General features: G+C 45.9%; 4 protein-coding genes across 4 annotated transcripts; 2 read left to right on the top strand and 2 right to left on the bottom strand.

Annotated features, from left to right (window-relative positions):
• Positions 1-7,043: 7,043 nt before the first annotated feature.
• PtA15_4A226 (uncharacterized protein) lies at positions 7,044-7,875 on the bottom strand (the record flags this gene model as incomplete). The annotated part of the gene is made up of 3 exons (XM_053168088.1): positions 7,044-7,134; positions 7,236-7,454; positions 7,532-7,875. The coding sequence occupies 3 exons, from the start codon at positions 7,873-7,875 to the stop codon at positions 7,044-7,046; spliced, it is 654 nt and encodes a 217-aa protein (XP_053019332.1).
• A 2,759-nt stretch (positions 7,876-10,634) lies between these two features.
• PtA15_4A227 (uncharacterized protein) lies at positions 10,635-11,342 on the top strand (the record flags this gene model as incomplete). Its single annotated transcript, XM_053168089.1, has 4 exons — positions 10,635-10,639; positions 10,712-10,845; positions 10,944-11,214; positions 11,300-11,342. The coding sequence occupies 4 exons, from the start codon at positions 10,635-10,637 to the stop codon at positions 11,340-11,342; spliced, it is 453 nt and encodes a 150-aa protein (XP_053019333.1).
• Positions 11,343-13,226: 1,884 nt separating this feature from the next.
• On the bottom strand, positions 13,227-14,794 carry PtA15_4A228 (uncharacterized protein; the record flags this gene model as incomplete). Its single annotated transcript, XM_053168090.1, has 8 exons — positions 13,227-13,471; positions 13,536-13,822; positions 13,915-14,038; positions 14,116-14,261; positions 14,349-14,427; positions 14,488-14,546; positions 14,623-14,649; positions 14,736-14,794. 8 exons carry the CDS (start codon positions 14,792-14,794, stop codon positions 13,227-13,229), a joined length of 1,026 nt encoding a protein of 341 aa, XP_053019334.1.
• Positions 14,795-15,765: 971 nt separating this feature from the next.
• On the top strand, positions 15,766-17,040 carry PtA15_4A229 (uncharacterized protein; the record flags this gene model as incomplete). The annotated part of the gene is made up of 8 exons (XM_053168091.1): positions 15,766-15,906; positions 15,997-16,035; positions 16,115-16,226; positions 16,303-16,409; positions 16,485-16,597; positions 16,663-16,721; positions 16,787-16,894; positions 16,961-17,040. 8 exons carry the CDS (start codon positions 15,766-15,768, stop codon positions 17,038-17,040), a joined length of 759 nt encoding a protein of 252 aa, XP_053019335.1.
• Positions 17,041-18,249: the final 1,209 nt, after the last annotated feature.

Here is an 18,249-nt window from a genome sequence, read left to right on the forward strand (position 1 = left end):
AGAACAACAGCCTTCTGTATTTCATCCAAATTACGGTCCACAATGAGCTATCGTCTCTGGTCGATCGGTGTACTTCAGGGACAGACGCGTATGAGGCAGTTCAGGCGAACTTCCAAGGAACGGTTCGTTTTCGACAGATCGAACTGGTCGATAAACTTTTGGAACTACGGATTACCGGCCCAGCAACTGAACCGTGACAACTCCAGGGTCTTTTCAACAAAACCTTCGATATTTTTTCAGATCTTAAGAAGGTGGGAGCAGGTCTACCTTCCCTCGTCGAAAGCCTTGTTCTACAGGCCATCGCCCCTACCCCTCCCTCAATGTCCCGCTCTCAACTCTTCCAGAATATATCACTGCAACTCAGCTCCAAAAAGGACGTTACTGCCAGAGACATACAAACGATCATTACTTCCGCGTACGGCGAGAGCGTACGGTTCGATTCCGATCAACATCCCAATGTTTCAGTCTTCCGAACGTTCCCGAACTTGTCAGCTCCCAGAAGTTCGGCGTGGGGTAATTCATCACAACCAGTCTGGAACAACCCAGGAAATCAGCTTGGTCGATCTAGCCCTCGGAGCGGGCTGCCAGGCCAACCAAGAAACCAGACCAACTTTCCCAATCAGCAAAGACAACAAAATGTGGGACGGCCCGGACATCCCACGGTTGACGACATATCAGCTGCTATCAACAACATCCGAAAGGGCAACACCAGCCCGAGCAATCCGGCAGTTTTTGACGGTAAACCTTGCTTGTACTGCGGGGCGTCGGGGCATTGGAGGTCGTCGTGTCCGACACTCCGCAGGGATGCCAACCTGCCGCCCCCTGATACCCCCATCAATGGTCGCCCCGTCTCCGGTTTTGCCCGCCAGGTGGCACCCCCGAACAACCCACCCACAGGACAGGATCCGAATGTGGTGGTTCGATTGGCTGTGGGCGTGGATGCAAAGGGTGCTACCGGCGATGGCACGGTTTTGGATTCAGGGGCGACCCACCACGTGAGCGGCTCTTTCCAATCCTTTTTCTCTCTATCTCCGATTATCCTGCCCATGAAGCTGAAGCTGGCTTCGTCCAACGGATCTATGTTGGTGACACATAGTGGATACCTCAAGATGGTCAATGGGGATGGTACCCTCACAATCCCAAAAGTATTGTACAGTCCGGAGATGACCGGCACACTCCTTAGTCTCGGCCAGTTGATTGAATCCGGCTTCAAACCATTTTTTCTCCCCAACCACGACATTCATTTAATTTCAAACTTCGCTTCTATCACCGCTAAATTCATTCATCGGTCCTGGGTTATCACTCCGGGTTCTTTCAAATTTTTTACTTCCGACATTCGCGCTGTCTCGACTCGATCTTCCAGTCAATCCATATCTCCGGCGTATGAGTGGCATTGTAGATTGGGCCACATTTCCGACACGATTGTGAAAGATTTCCTGAAACGTTTCGTACCGTCTTTTGACTTGAAAAATTGGACTCCTTTCATCTGTGAAACTTGTAAACAGACTAAAAGCGAAAGACGCCGCCATTCTCTACCCGAGGTAATTCCCCGGGAAAATCGACTCGATCTCCTTGTCACCGACGTCATGGGTCCTTTCGATCCTGATGTCTCCGGTAATTGATTTCTTCTCACAATCCGCGATCATGCGACTACCTACAGTTTTGTTTTTCCCATGAAATCTCGGTCTGAGGTCCCTCAAATTCTAATATCTCTCGTCAAGAAAATGGTCAATCACTTCAAGATGGCGCCAAAGTTCATTCGTTCCGACAATGCCAAAGAATATGGTGTAAAACCTCTTTCGGACTACCTCAAATCTGTTGGATCACAGATAATCTTTACATCCCCTTACACACCAGAGCAGAATGGGGAAGCTGAACGTCTAAATCGCACATTGGGGGACATTGCCCAAACAACATTAGCCCACTCTGAGCTACCTTCGAAACTCTGGTCGTACGCTTACCGATGCGCATGCTACCTCGTCAACAGAATTCCCAACCAGCGCTGTAAATCAACTCCGTTGGAACTATGGTCCGGTCGTCAACCTTGTGCCGACACGTTCTATCCTTTCGGTTCTCGTGCCAGCGTTCACATTCCAAAAGACCGGCGCCGTAAACTCGATCAACGCGGCTGGACGGGATATTTAGTTGGCTACCAGGATGATGAGAGGGGATGGCTATTCTGGAATCCCATTACTCAGAAAGTAATAAAATCTGAGTGTGCCTTTTTTCTGGATTTCCAAGGGAAAATTCTCTTTCCTTCTCCCACGTCTTTGGCTGATAACCCGATTGCCCGTAGAGTTCTGACTTTGGGACAAGAACAAACAGCGGAAATATGTGAGGAACAAGATAATCAACTCGATCTTTTACAAGCTACGTCCGACGCAGATATTCCATCCACCCTACAACAGGCTCTAAGCTCGCCGGCAGGGGTCGAGTGGCGTAAAGCGTGCATCAAAGAATGGGATCAATTAACGGAAATCGACACATTTGACATCATGGAAAAAGAAAATCAACACTCCATCGGCACTCGTTTTGTTTTTGACATCAAGCGTAACACGGATGGCTCAATCAACAAACTGAAGGCCCGTTTTGTTGTACGAGGTTTCAAACAACGTCTTGGAAAGGACGTTCGTTCAACATTTGCTCCAACAGCTTCTTTATCGACATTACGAATACTGCTCACTCTGGCGGTAAGGAATAATTGGATAATCAATTCTTTTGACATTACCGGGGCTTTTGTCCACAGTCCAATCGAAGAGACTATTTACGTCAATCCACCCGTCGAGCTATTTCCTCATCTGAATGGGAAGGTACTCAAACTCAAGAAGGCTCTATACGGCACTCGTCAGGCCAGCCGTTGCTGGTGGAAACATTTCAAGAGTTTACTCCACGGCTGGGGATTTGAATGCGACGAAGTGGAGGAGTGTCTGTACAGGTACAAGAAGGGTAACTCAATCATTATAGTATGGATTCATGTGGATGATGGGATCGTGTTTGGCAACAACGAACCGGATATTGAACTTCTAAGACAGAACATGGACCGAAGCCTGCGCCTCAAGTGGGATTCAAAGCCTGAAAAACTCGTTGGCATTCGACTTGAGTACGAAGATGATGCGATATTTCTCAGTCAACACATGCTTATCGACCAGCTAGTAGAAAAGTACAGGAAGGAAGTGAAAAAACTCTTGATAACTACTCATACCCCGCTGACTGGCGACAATCTTACAACTTCGTGGGGGGAACCGGTTTCAGCAACACTATATCAATCACTAATAGGCTCGATAAATTACCTGGCGTTGGGAACTAGACCAGACATAAGCTTCGTGGTTAATTACCTTGCCAGGTTCAGTACGAATCCTAACGACTCACACTGGGAGGCTTTGTCACATCTCGTACAATATATCTACATGACACGATCGAAACGTTTGAAGCTATCGGCATCGGGAGATGAAATGACGACTTGGGTGGATGCGAACTGGGGTGGAGAGTTTCAACGATTGACATCGGGTTTCGTAATCACTTTGTTCGGTGCTCCGGTGGCCTGGGGCTCCCGGAGGCAAAAGGTGGTGGCAACATCGACATGCGCAGCTGAATTCATATCTCTAGGTCAATCAGTGGATTTTCTTCTTTTTCTATTACCAATCATCAAATCTCTCGATATCGACCCCAAATTATCAATAAAATGCAACAACAGAGCGGCAGTCTTAATCTCAGATGATAACGCATCAAAGGGAAGAATGAAAAGCCTTGAACGTAATTTTTTCTTTGTTAACGACGCTGTCCGCAAACATCACATCAAGCTCAACTGGGTTTCTACCAACATCAACATCGCGGATTTCTTAACAAAACCGGTCAAGGCAACAATTCACTCAAACTCAATGAAAAAATTGTTTCCGTAATCTTCCGACTTTGTTCCCTCACTTGTCTATGTTTTCTTTCATCTTTTTACCAACTCCAATTATCTTCTGTTATGTTTTTTTCTTTTATATCATGTTTTTTAGAATCTTGTTGTTAGTTGTGTGGAGTTTGAGGGGGGTTGTTGAGAGTTGGGGTGTACAAACTCCACTTTTGGAGTATGGAGTGCTGAAGAGGCGGTCGGGGAGGAGCAATGTAGACTCATGGGTTTTTCTCTCGACACAACACTTTTTTCCGCTACGCTAAACGTTAGGGCTAAAATAGTGTAGTTTAGCATAGCGGACCACTGTTGGCGAGAGGGTCTGAGCCCTCTTGATGACTGGCACATGCCAGTCAGCAAGAGGGTCTGAGCCCTCTTGATGACAGGAACACCGGTCATTGAGTGGGTCTCAGCCCTCTCAATGACTGGTGTGTGCTGGTCATCAAGAGGGCTGAGACCCTCTGGATGACTGGTATGTTCTGGACATTGAGAGGGTTGTGTAAACTCTTGATGACCAGTTGTGTGCCGGTCATCAAGAGGGCTGAGACCACTTGATGACTGGTATGTTCCGGTCATCAAAAGGGTTGAGACCCACTCAATGACCGGTGTGTTCTGATCATCAAGAGGGCCCAGACCCTCTTGCTGACTGGCATGTGCCAGTCATTGAGAGGGCTCAGGCCCTCTTGCTTGTTGAGCAAATGCAAAAGAAACTCTGAGGACAGCAGACACGATGTTGCCGGTGTTCAAGGTTTGTGGAAGGATTGTGTGGATTGCATCAGACTGAGAGAAAAGGAAAACAAAGATGAGAGAGGAAAAGAGACAAGATACTCACCTGAGGACAGCAGGCAAAATGTTGCCGGTGTTCAAGTTTTGTGGAAGGATGGTGAAAGGGTCCTTCCACGCCTGCTGCCCCAGGTACACTAACTAAAACTTGTGAAAGGTGTGGGACATACATGAGAAATGATGGAAGCAGGAAAAAGGAAATGAAATGAAAACAACACCTGAGTGACATGCTCAACATTGCTGACTGACATGTGCCGGTAATTGAGAGGGCTGAGATCTCTTCATGACTGTTATGTTTCAGTCATCAAGAGGGCTGAGACCCTCTTGATGACCGGTATGTTTGTTCCGGTCATCAAGAGGGTTGTGTACGCTGTTGATGACCGGCACAAGGCTGGCTGAGGCCATCTGGATGACCGGTATGTAGAGACTGTAAAATGAAGATGTGTCTGGTGAGAGTTGAACTCACGACCTCAGCTATGCTGAGACACATACTAGAGTGCTGCCTTTACCAACTAGGCTACAGACGCTTGTGGCTGCCAGCTGGGTGGTTGGTTGGTAGTTCTCATGGGTCGATCCGACAGCCCTCCATACTGTGGTGATACATCATGGTAGCAGACTAACAGACAACTCAACACGGTATGGAGCTCCGCTCCATTCAGCAAAAGGGTTTTGCCACCGCTTTTGAGTCTTACAACGGGGGGCACTACAAGCTGGTGGCAAAGAAGGTGCAGCTACTCCTCTTGATTGGCCGGTTGCCACTGGCTGTTGAGGGGAGTATGCACACAGGTCCCTCAATGGCTTGCAGCTGTAGCAGCCATCCAGGCTGCTCTTGATGGCAAAATGACCACCTGGCAGGAATATACCCACAGGTGTCCATAGCACTGCCAGAAGAATTAGCTTGGATAATGTTATCTCAGTTAAACTGGGATGAAATCAACCAATTTAAACTTGGTTGATCTTTACCCCCCTTGGATTTATATTTCATTGGTCAAGATCAACCCATTTTGAACTGATTGAGTGCATCCCAGTTTAAAGATGAACAATTGATACCAGTTGGAGGGTACCCTGCACCGCTTTGCAGGTACCCCTTGCACCCGTCTGGCGGTGCTGGGTGCAGTATGAGGGGCCAGTTTTTTTTGAAAAAAGAGGTGCAGTACCTGGGTACCTCCCAGAGATACCCAGCCCCCCAAGGACGTTGGAACTAGAAGTCCTCAGGCCTTGAGCCTTGTCCCACTGAGTCTTCTGCCTCCAAACAGTGAAGGGTCTCCCAACCCTTACAGTCCATTTGCACGCAAACAGACAGGACCCAATGTTTTGTCCTGTCCGTTTGCACGCAAGCGGACAGGACGTGGATGTCTTTCCTGTCTGTTGGAAAATACAAAAAATGGCACAAGGGGTACCTGGGGTACCTGCCAAAAGTAATGCCGGTACCCTCCAAGAGGTGCCGGGTGCGGTGTGAGGTGTTGGTTTTGGCAAAAAAACAAGCAGGTACCCAAGTCTTGATTGTTCACCTTTATCCCAGTTAAGCTGGGATGACTTGATCCCAGCCAAATATGCTGGCAGTGTGGGTGGGAATCAAGCTGCTGGGTATCCCAAAGGTTCCAGTGCCACCTGAGCACCAAGCCTTACATGCATGGAACCTCTCCCAGGTGTAGACCAAGCAACAAAAACCACCTCTATAGCTGAGATAAAATCATGCTCAAAGCATATCTTCTTTATATTACCAGAGTTCAGGGACCCTCATCCTTCCAGCTGTAGGCATGGAAAACATGCAATTGTTGGGTTGATCTAAGAAGAATGTGGATTATTATGATTGGGATGAAATTACAAATAATCAAAAATATAGACAAGGCCAGTCCAGTATTGCTATGTGCATATGACATCTATTGAAACTAAAAAGATATGCTGTACAAATCTATAAATAGCAAGGTAATGCCGAAAGTGAGGAAAAAGCTTCACAGTGGGATTATTGAGTGTGTAAATGATTTTTCAGAATCCGGAAAAGCTGCAGAGACTCTGGAAAAAAAGAAGAATAAATAAAATTTATCTGATCTCTTACTACCTGCAAACCAAGGCCCTGACTAAATAATTTCACTTGCTAGTTGCAATAAGCTTTTCCGATCCATATATTTAGTCAGTTAATATGCATTTTAAGGTGTTATTAGTGTGTGAATCAACCAGGCGTTAGACTCGAGAGATCTCGTGCGAAAGAGCAATTTCAGACAGCTTCTGGGCTCTCTTCAAAAATGCGGATAATCCACTGAGCTGCAATCGAAGAAAGCATCATTGGTGATTTCTGATATGGCATGGAGGCGGAGGTTCTTGAACAGATGGTTTAGATTGAATGACTAAGTCGATCTGATTGCTATTCTTCTGATGTCCATTGTTCTGCTATAGGCCCAACGATCGGCAGTAGGTTTCTTTCAAGCATTTCAGCCGAGCAATGTGCATGGTATCTAGTAGTTAAACATCAGAATTTTAGACCCAAGGGTAGCTTTAGAATGTTAAACTCTTTTATCTAGCTGGCGCTTGGTAAACAAAACAAAGGATCACTGACCCTAGCCACCCATAAAGGGCCAGGTCGAAGATTAATAAAAGAACCTGGAGGAAGTGACTCCATAGGAATAGGAAGTGCAGGATGCCAAGTGGGATGGCCGTCAGGAGTGACTGGTAAGCATGTATTCGAATGTAGTCGTTCTTAGTCTCGAAAGCGAGTATGATGAATCCCATGAGAGGAGTGCAATAGGCCAGCGCAGCAAGGAGATCAACTCTCCATCTGGCAGCAAACCATTAAACTATTGACTATCAGCACGGATCAGTCGCAATCGTATTGTATCAATATCCTGCACTCACCCCAGTCGTGTTTCGTAAGCCTCGGCGTTGAGGTAGTTCCGACTGATTTCAGTTGGCCTAGGATCCGAGCCAGGCCGGGCGTCGTGGCCGAGACTCCGAGAATACGATTCCGAGCGATGATGTACTGCTTCCTGAGCATTGTAAGCTTTCGGTTCGCGCGCGGAAGATCCTGAGGTGAGCCCGCTCGGATCTACGACCGATCCGCCCTGCTGGTATGAGCTCCACGGGTTGTTCGTGTTGGGCTTCGACTGCCAAGTGGGTGCGCTATCGGACCTCGTGCTGTCGCTACTCGGATTTGTCTTTCGACGTTCGTCTGGCGGTGGAGCATACGGAGCAAAGTTCATTGGGCTCGTGCGATGATATATTATCCGGAATGAAACGTCGACGGATGATGTTGATGCTTGATGTCGCTGATCCCGGTTTGTTATGATGGCTTTATGCAAGCTTGGACCCAGCGAAGTACATAGCCGGGGCGCAACGCAGCCGGCCTCGGCGCAGTCACTTGGACTGGAGGACTTGCGGTGCAATCAAGTCTAGATTTTTGATTGGAGGACTTCCTGTCAATCTGCAGCCCCCTGCAAAGTCAGATCTGCAGCAAGAAACCCTATCTTGACAGGAAGTCCAATCTAGCTATTTGGTGGCTGGCCTCTTTAGTCTAGAGGCCAGCCACCAAATAGCTAGATGGCTTCCAGAAGTGATCTAGAGGCTCTAGATCACTTCTGGAAGCCAGTCAGATTGCAACAGGAAGTCATCCACTGGGTGACAGACTACAGTGGGTGACTCGAGATCTGAGGGGCTCCCGGGAGTGATCTGGAGCCCCAAAAGCTAAATGAAGGACTTCCCGTTGCCTGAAAGGCTTGATTCAGAGGAGGCCGCTAAACCTTGTTTGCTGGTGAAAACTCAAAATCAATCAACTTTCACCAGCCAGTAAGGTTTAACCTGTCACTCTAGATTAAATATTTAAGTCCTCCAATTTCCCTGTGAAAATCTAGACTTTTTTGGCCTATATTCACAACTGGGAGGGTCCCCGATGTGATGGGAAGTCATCTGCTTCCCGTCAAGATCTGAGGCCTCCCAGAAGTGATCTGGAGCCCCAAATGCTAGATTTCCCGGCAAAAATCTAGACTTTTTGGGTCTATGTCACTGCAAAGGGGCTTGTATTGGTTGCAACCCCCCCCCCTGGGGTAAGGTTGACCAGAGGGTAGATGCAATTCAAATTGAGGTTGATGAAGGATTTGGTCAACATTTGAAGAGTGTTACAGACCTGCCAAAAAACCTATTCAAAGTGTGTGGTGCATTGCTTGAAGATGCCCAGGGTGGATGGAATTCAAATTGAGGTTGATGATGGATATGGTCCGTTTACAAAAGAGCTCAAGGCAAAGGGTTAACACTTACTGTGATTCACTTTTTGTTTTGGGTGGATTAATGACATTGGCCATTGTTGGAGGTTGGCAGCACAATTGCAGTGTTGGCCCACAGAAAACTTAAAAGGAGGGTCTCCTTGAGTTTGATTTTTCCCTGTGGCCAGCCTTCCCCTGTTGCATTTGCACTGGAGGTCTTGCCATCAGCCCCCCTCCATCCCCTCCCATTTGGGCCAGGCTAGAGGGGGTTAAACCCGGCCCTTTTTTACTCATGCTTGTCACGGGCTGGGGGCTCAGTCCAAGGCATTTATGTTTGGGGGCTATTCTATAAAATCTACCCTCTATTATTAATTAAGGGTCTTGATTAATTGACTAACCAAAATTCAATTTCCAACTATCAAATACCATTTACATTGGGGGGACCGCTCCCGGATGTTGTGCCTGGGTTGCGCGGACCAAAAATTGACCTGGGCGCATTTTGGTAGTTGGAAGTTGAAATTGAAAATACCAAAAGGTAGTTGGACATGTAATTTTTGCAAAAATGGCAAAAAAAAACATAACTCCTCACTGTGGCACCCAAGCCCCACCAAAATGTTACAGAGGGCAGAAACCCCTCTCAAGAGCACATGGTGAGCTGCATGGCATCAGCACACCGCTACTGTGCACCCATTTAGGCTGGTGTTCTACTAAGGAACTCCACCAAAGCCATAGCCATGGTTCCCCAGAGGGTCCCAAAATTTTGCAGTGCACAGATTAATCTCTGGAAAAAAAATGATGAGCTGCATGGCATTAGTACACCTCAGGAATGGGGTGTGCTACTGTGTGCCCATTTTGGCTGGTGTCCTACTAAGGAACACCACCAAAACCTTATCCAAACCCATTCCTGGGGTGTGCTAATGCCATGAAGATCATCATATTGCTTTCAGAGCTTAATCTGTGTACTGTAAAACTTTTGGGACCCTTTGGGGCACCATGGGTATAGTTTTGGTGGTGTTCCTTAGTAGGACACCAGCCAAAATGGGTGCACAGTAGCACAACCCATTACTGAGGTGTAATAATGCCATGCAGCTCATTACAGTCAAGTCTCTATTAACCCATACCCCTTGGTGGAATGGGCTAAGAGAGACTATGGGTTAATAAGTTGCGTTTACCAGCCATTTTGCAATTTTGGTGGACAGCTCTCTCATGGGTTAATAGGGAGTATGGGTTAATAGGTATATGGGTTAATCAATAATAGGGACTCAACTGTATATTGTTTTCAGAGCTTTTTCTTTGCACTATAAAATTTTGCAACCTTTGAGGCACCGTGGGTATGGTTTTGGTGGTGTTCCTTAGTAGGACACCGGCCAAGATGGGCACACAGTAGCACACCCCATTCCTGAGGTTTAATAATTCCATGCAGTTAAACACATTAATTTAAGGGATTTTTCTGTGCACTGTAAAATTTTGGGACCCTTTGGGGCACCATGGCTTTTCTGAGGACGTCTTATGTTTGTCCTGGACGCCAGCGTCCTCTCATCGGATCGATCATTTATCTGTATGACGTCACTCAAAATCTGCCATAAGTTCAAAGTTGGTTATGAGCGGATCTGCGATGTACATATTTATTAGGTCGCTTTCCCCGCAACAATCAAGCTGAAGCAAGTCATCAACACAGACAACATCCATATCACGTTCAACAGCTCGCTCTTCTTTTGTGGTACGACTCATCAAGTTCCCAGACCCGTAGATATCTAACTAAGATGAGGTACATCCCACACTGCCACCCCTCGCTTCGCTTCCCATCTATGATAGCATGTTGACCAGAATTCCCGATCAGTTACGCCTCCGTACTAGCCGAAAACGCGCCTCCTGTCGACGAGCAGCCCAAGCCCGATCCAAACCTCTTGGAGGGCCAGGGAGATCATCTTCCTAACGAAAAACGCGAGGACGATAAATCTGGAGAGAACAATGGTAAGTTGGTTTAACCGATTGGTCAACGTTTGGTTCGTTCGAATTCCAATACAGCATAAATTCTGATCTTTCCATCCCCCATCAACTGGCTTGTCTAGATGAACATCGCTCCAACCATACGAACGAGGACCGCTCTTCATCAACAGTGAAGGAAGACCAAGTCAAGCAAGAGGCAAAGAAAGTCGCCAAGGAAGGAAAGCGGCAATTACAAGACCCAAAAAATCAGGCTGCAGCTATCAGTCTCGTCAACGTCATCACTCTCAGTGCCACCGCTTTCATTGCGCTCAAGTATTGGAACAAGCCACACTGGGATAAGCGGGTGGTTAGTGGACTCATCGTTGGAGTTAGCGCAATTATGGGGGGACAAGGGTGAGTCTCGACTCTTATCTTGGACAAATCAGGTCCTGAGCCGATAGTAGCTGATTTTGTCTTTCTTGCTCCCTTCTGGTGATAGATATCTGGCGAAACTATTTTCTAATTTTCAAAGCAAGCATTGAAGTCAGTCACGAGTTTTAAAAATTTCGATAAACGCGTGCAAATATCCAACGTCCTTTCATTTTACTCTGACTATCCTGTAGCTGACGATTTACCAACGTAGCCCGCGGCCGGATGGGGTTAACAATGTAGTACCGATGTATCAAATGACAAGAAACGCGTTTTTGTAACTAAAAAATAGTAATGTGACGCGCTACCGATAGGTGAAGAACCTTATATCAAGCCTAAACCACGCAGATTGATATCATGAGCTGTGCGTACTTTGATCAACCTCAAGTCAAGCTAAAAGGATTGCGGGGAGGTGTAAAAATGTTACTCAGACTCTTGGACACAGCGAAGTAAAAAACTGAGCACACAACAGTTGCAATAGCCCGGTTCACATTGGATTTTTAAGGCCATTTTTATCAATTTTATCATTAAAATTTATGATTTGTTTCAAGTTGGTCAGATTCTTCTGAAACCACTTTTTCTGATGATTGAAAAATTTGTCAAAATTTTATGATAAAATCAGATAAAAATAGGTTCAAAGTCACCAACGTGAACCGGGCTAATACTACTAGCTCAAAGATTCATTGAATCCAAGGTTGTATTGGTGTTGAGTACGCATTTTTGCCAGCTGGAGGCTCCACGCAGCATCAAGAAATGAGTTGATAATTCAGGCCCCATTTGGAGCCGATATAATCCAGGCAATATACAGCCAATCCAAAAAAGCTTGGCTTCCTTGGGAGGAATTTCCACCCAAACTATGTATTGGATTTGCCAATAATTGCTGTCAAGGTTGGACATATGTATATTCATGCCCACCTCATTCTTATATGCAGGTTGCATATACAGCAGCCAAGTGAATCCAATAAGCCACTTCCTTTTATTTTTTCTCCATTCTGATTTCAGAATTGAGTGATTCAGCTGATTTTACTCCGGATGCTCCTCTACCGCCGGCTGCGAGGTTGGACGGTGCCGGTCCCAGTGGCCGGCGTGTTTTTTTTTTGCTACTGAACAGCTTGTTTTGTGGCATCCTGCAAGCGGCTGTGCTTGCAGGTCTGAATATCATGTGTCCAACTTTGATGTTGGATGCACATAGGTTGGCAAATCCAAAAGGAATTCCCGCTGGAAATTCCTTCCAAGGAAGCCAAGCTTTTTTGGAATGGCTGTATGAGTTTTTTTTGCCTGACATCCTATGTGACATCTGATCAGGTCCGCCAAAACTTGATCAGATGTCACAAAATTCCAGATTATATTGCACAATTATATTGGCTCCAAACGGGACCAGACTGTCATCTCAAAACCCTCAAATCAAATGACATGTACATGTCTTCACAATCTTCCCTGATCACTCCATAAATAGAGTGTACCAAAGTTGAAAATTAGGCTGATTCCGCCATCTGAGATGGACTGTCCTCATCCCAATTCAACTGAGTTCACTGTTGAGGTGGTGAAATTGTTCATTGAATTTTAATTTTGGATGGAACGAACTCGTATTCCACAATTGAATGGACGACTCCAGTTTTTGGTTCAGGTGATTGCCACAATACAGTCGCAAAGGATCAAAGGAGCTTACCGAGATTCAAAGCTTGTATCTGTATCCTCTAGTTGAACTTGTCATGGCTTTGATTTCCATTGGGAGGCCAGCGGGCTAGATGTAGATATTAGCAAAGCCTCAGCTTAGTATACTTGTATCACATTCAATTCCTAAAATTAACGGTAGAAATAAATGAAGAGAAACAGCTTGGAACAATGATTCAGTCACGGGAATTTTGTAGCTATGAGGTTTTGTTTTTGCTGTCTTCCTTTTATCAATCAGTCATCTATCTCACAAACACAAGGAAAACTTAGGGGAAAATAAGAACATTGTTTGTGAGGGGTGAAAGTCGGTAGCAGAATCAAATTTAGTTGGTTTTTGATTTGCCCCCCTTGCGATTTTTATTCTGCTGAGGTTTAGAGTTTTCAGAAGTTTCAGTATTAGCGACTTCGTCAGTATCTCCTTCTGGTTCTGCTACATCCTGGGTGTTTGATTTTGCGGCTGAAGAAGTGCTGTCTCCATCAGAGAGGCCGAGGACCCGGCGAATCATTGCAGGTATGAAGGTTCTTTGGAACGCAGGCTTGGCAGCGGCTGACTCCGCAAGTAGTAATTCTGAAGAAGATAGGAAACATTATGTCAGCGGTGTTCTGATAAATGTAGTCTTCGGGCCACGTACCTGAACCATCTTCGGCGACGATCCAGACATCGTCACCTTCAACGACCATGTCAATCCAGCCAGAGTTGCTGGGCTTGTCTACCTTAGAGCCGGTAACTTGCTGCATTCTCCGACGTTCCTGACGACTCTTGGGGACAGGCATCTCGGATTCTTCTCCATTACCTTCTTGTTCATTGCTTAAACTTCTACTGATTGAGATCTTGACTTTCTTTCGTCCTTGTGACTTGGATCCAGAACTTGATTTCTCAACCTTCTTGCTCGCAGCTTGTCGGGCCGCAAATTGAAATCTATCGGATAATTTTAGACTCAGCGATCAGCTGAATGAGCTAATGTTTCAAGGCAATAATATAAAGAGGTTTGTGGATTAAAGTAAACCCACTTTTGGATTCTTGCTATTTCTGAACGATAGTTTACGTGCTGGGCGCCGTATTGCATCAGAGTCGCTACCAGCAACACAAACGAAACAGCAAATCCAAGTCCGGGTTGCCATCGTGAGTACATATCTTGAAAAAAAAGAAAGATAAAAAAAACTTCAGCGTGCCTGCTGATATCATGTTTGTTCTGAAAAAAAAGTACTGACATCCTGTTCCTTTCCATCGTGGAACACCATTGTCATGGAAAAAGTTATACCGTTTTCTCTTTTCTTCGTCCCTCAAAATCGCAGTGATTAAACCTAATCGGGAGAATTTGGCTTCTATAGTTTTGTTCCCTGGGTGTTTATCTGGACTGCATTATTTTTGTTGAAGGAAATGTGATGAAATTAAGCAAATCGATTGTCTACAACGAGCAAAGGATGCGCTGCAGCAGACTAACTGTATGGACAACGACAGCTTTCGGGCAGCTTTGTTGATTTCATTGAGACTCGCACTCTTCCGTACATTCAAGAATTTATCTGCAGTCTTCATGAAATCAGCTAATATCCCGTAGCGGTAAACGTCTCGCAGGTACTGACAAAAGGTCATGCCCTTTCCTTCGGCAGCTTCGAGCGCACTAACGAGATCGAAGATTTCACTGCACAGAAGCAGTTGATTAGCCAGTGGAAACACTTTGTTGTCTTTGTTCCTCAAAAAGGCAAATGTTTACTTACTGATCTTCTGCATCCCATCCACGAACACTAGATCATGCGTCGCGCGGGTCAGATAGATTCGGTGTGTAAGTTTAAAACCAATCAGCACGAGATAACGAAAAGAACTGACTAACTTTGAGGCAAATAAGGTAAGAGCTAGAAAGCACAACAGGAACGGGATTCGGCCGATCATTTTGAACCAGGGAAGGAAAATTTATGGCTAGTAGCCCGTTGCACCTACAAAGTTTGTGTGGGCAGAAATGCAAGAGTCAGCTGGCTGGGAGGTGGAGAAGCTTAAGGAGTTGATGCTTACCTTCCAGTAACTTCAAGTTCTGTTGCGGTCAACGTGTCCAAATTGCCACACCGACCGAGCTCGGTTTCCGAGGGGGTCTACCAGGTCTACCGTCTCACAGTCTCACCTTCGACGACACTCCCCGACCCCACCGGGGACAAAGAGCTCCAACCCAGACGGCCCCCGAATGTATCCGCCACGAGTCAGCAGTGCGTGCAGTGAAGGCAGATCCTGATTCATGAGATCGTGCTCACTATCAAGGCTAAGTTGAATAAAAATTTTGCATAATTATTATTACGTGGTGGTGCTCAGGCCAAAAAGAGACAGAGTCGCAGGGACAAGATTAGACTTGCATTGATCCTTTGCCTGCTGACGAATGAACAAAGGAGCCAAAACAACAAACCTTTTATGGATAGGAGGCCTGAGCACGGTAGTCCCAATTCAGGCCTCATTTAAGTGCTCTGGAGTAAACAGGGGAGGACGCGAACCAATCGATTCACTCTCTTGGTCCAGGCTTAACATCTCTTTCCATCCACTGATCCTCACCAGCTTGTGCCCTTTCGTGTACATATCCCGCCCGTGCACCGGTCCTTTTTTGCACAGGTAATTAAGGTTTCCCAAAGGTAACAGCAGTCTCCCAGGCCATCCGATTAATTTGCCCTGTCATATTGAATATCGTCCAGGGCGACACTGACACATCTGCCAGAAACATTGTCTGTTCACCAGACCTCTTTTATAAACATTGCTGCCCGAGTGCGCAACCGACATTTTGCATCAAGTTCTCCTATCAAACCGAACCGGATCCCGTACAACCATCAACCACACTTACCAACTTAACACGACATCAATTCGTTTTTTCAGACCACATCACCATGTCGATCCGATCCTTTACCGCGATTTCCCTTTCAGTGGCTTGTGTTTTGATATCCTTGCTGCCCGAGACGCAAGCTGGAGTATGTTCAATCTTACAAGTTCGCGGGGCCAATGGCAAGATCGGAACTGGCTTCGGGGTAGTAAGTTTTTGTATCAATCAACGGGAGTTGTGGTTTGGGAGCTTACATCTTTCTCTATCTGTTTTTGATCATCATCTGTCGTTTTGAAAGCAACCTGACAATGTGGTTCCTCGTACTGGAGGCGGTGATGTAAGTGCCGCATTCGAACATCTGCCAGGGAAGCTCTTCTGATAAATCCACCAACTGGGTCTTGATGCGCGTTATTCAGACCGGTGCGGACGCAGCAGAGTTCCAGGCGACTCAAAACCCGAATCCCGCTTGCGGTGTCGTTGCCAAACTTCCAGGCAAACGTGTTGACATCTCGTACTTCATGAGTCAAGGTTAGATATGACTTCTTTGACTATCCGAGTGACAACTTATTTACATCATGCGCTGGTGTTTTCCTTGACGAGCCAGCTGTGGAAGCTGGTGTACCTTCAGTCTTTTCCAACGGATCCATTCCTCTAACCGTGTTTCAGGTCAACCGCATTGGAGGAGGCCCCATGACGTGTGAATACAGCTCTGTACGTGACTATAACTTGATTACGAAGGATTACAAAAATTGTCTTGCACCTATTTACCATCTTCTAGTACAACAGGACGCAACTGGCAACTCGTGGCAACCAATGGACATGACTCTCAACATGCTGGGAAATTTTGGTATTGAATCTCAGGAGAATACTAAAATGACCGTAGTCACCACCTTACGAGCGTAAGTTCGTTTTTCACAGTAGTATGGCTGGTCACAACGAGCTTACCTCTTTTGTGCTGCTGTAGTGGAAGCAGGTTTACTGGAGGTCCCAGTAACGACATGGGACTTGTTCGTTGTCGAGCGGGTAAGAATTCACATCAATTTTCCTCTGAAAGGTCTTTGATTTTGAAATTCGGAATTTGCATTCAGGAACCGACGGAATATGTGGTGGCTGCTTTGTTGTTCAAATGAGTGGTCAGGTGACGGATGCTTCAAACGGCGGCACACCCGCATCCCCCATGAGCTCGTCTCCTATGCGTGAGTAGTTTTTCCTTGCAATTATAAATCTCAGGATAATGTACTTAATCTTGATGCCATGGGCAGAACTCACCTCGCAACAAATGTCGAACGTCGTTTCGAAGGTGATTGACCTTGCCAAAACCCAGAATTTGGTGGCCCACTAGAGCTGTCATGTAGCTTCTAGTCAATCAAGCCACCAACCCTCACCCGCTTTTGATCTCTTACCCTCGTTCCTGATTATCCGCGTTTCTACATCTATCAAAGATGACTTTCAGCCATATTGTTTCAAATTGGGCACTTTCAATTGCTTCTGTGTAAAAACTGCATATACGTTTTGGATTTTTGATTACCCTTTGCATTGTACTCTCAGGAGGCTACTTTTCACGGGCCGGTAAATCCTGGCATCTCAGATTCTACAGACTCCTACTCAATTATGCAATTCACAAGAGTTCATATTTTCATTGATTTAACGGAGGAGGTCCGGTATAATGCTAGTCAAACATGTGCTGGCGCAGAAGGCCGGATATCGGACAAGACATATGTGTTAGAGGGGGCCATTTACGCCTCTTCATCTTGCTATCAACCAGCTAACGCGTTACTAGTAACGTAACATAAGCAACGCAGTAAAAAATCGGCCTGTTACAATATGCGCCAGGGCTTAAGATTGGCTGTTACTAAAACCAATAACACCTGAGTGTAGTAATGGTAAGTGTTTCACTAAGCAGATAACAGTAGTTATACCGTTATTGCAGCATGTTATGACTACCCACCATTGCTGCTGGTATCACTCATGCTTGACCTGTCAATTACAGGGCTGACCCTCAACAAGGGTATTTTATGTGACACCAGTGGATGTTCTTCAACCTATTGAGCTACTATGGCAAATCTAGTAGCTGTGGGATGAGGATAGTTTGAGCTTGCATATTGGTCACATAAAAACCCAACCCTAGATGTAGACTGTGTATATACTACTTCCATTGTTGTATCCCTTTCTTCATCTCATTCAACCAATACTCATCTCAATTCCACCTCATCAGGTATGCCTGAAGTACTTCCTTCACTTTCATTCCCATTCTTGTTTGACCACATCACTCCTTGTTCCTTTGGTTTCTCTGATTGTCTCAGGTGCGCTCCCTCATAAGTCTACTTGACTTATATGCTCTTGTGTGCTAATATCATCCCATCACATATTGTCAAGGTCCACTTTCATGTGTTTCTTTGCTTCATCTCACAAACCGGTGGTTGGGATCAGCTGGACGTCCGCCATGGGTGAGAAAAATGTGAGAAAGTCAAGATCAGCTTGACCCTTTTGCCTGGTTGATGTTTTTGAAGCAAAAACCATTGATTAAAGATGGCTTTGAGTAAAGCATCAA

This window comes from Puccinia triticina, chromosome 4A, assembly GCF_026914185.1.
Source record: "Puccinia triticina chromosome 4A, complete sequence".
NCBI lineage: Eukaryota > Fungi > Basidiomycota > Pucciniomycetes > Pucciniales > Pucciniaceae > Puccinia > Puccinia triticina.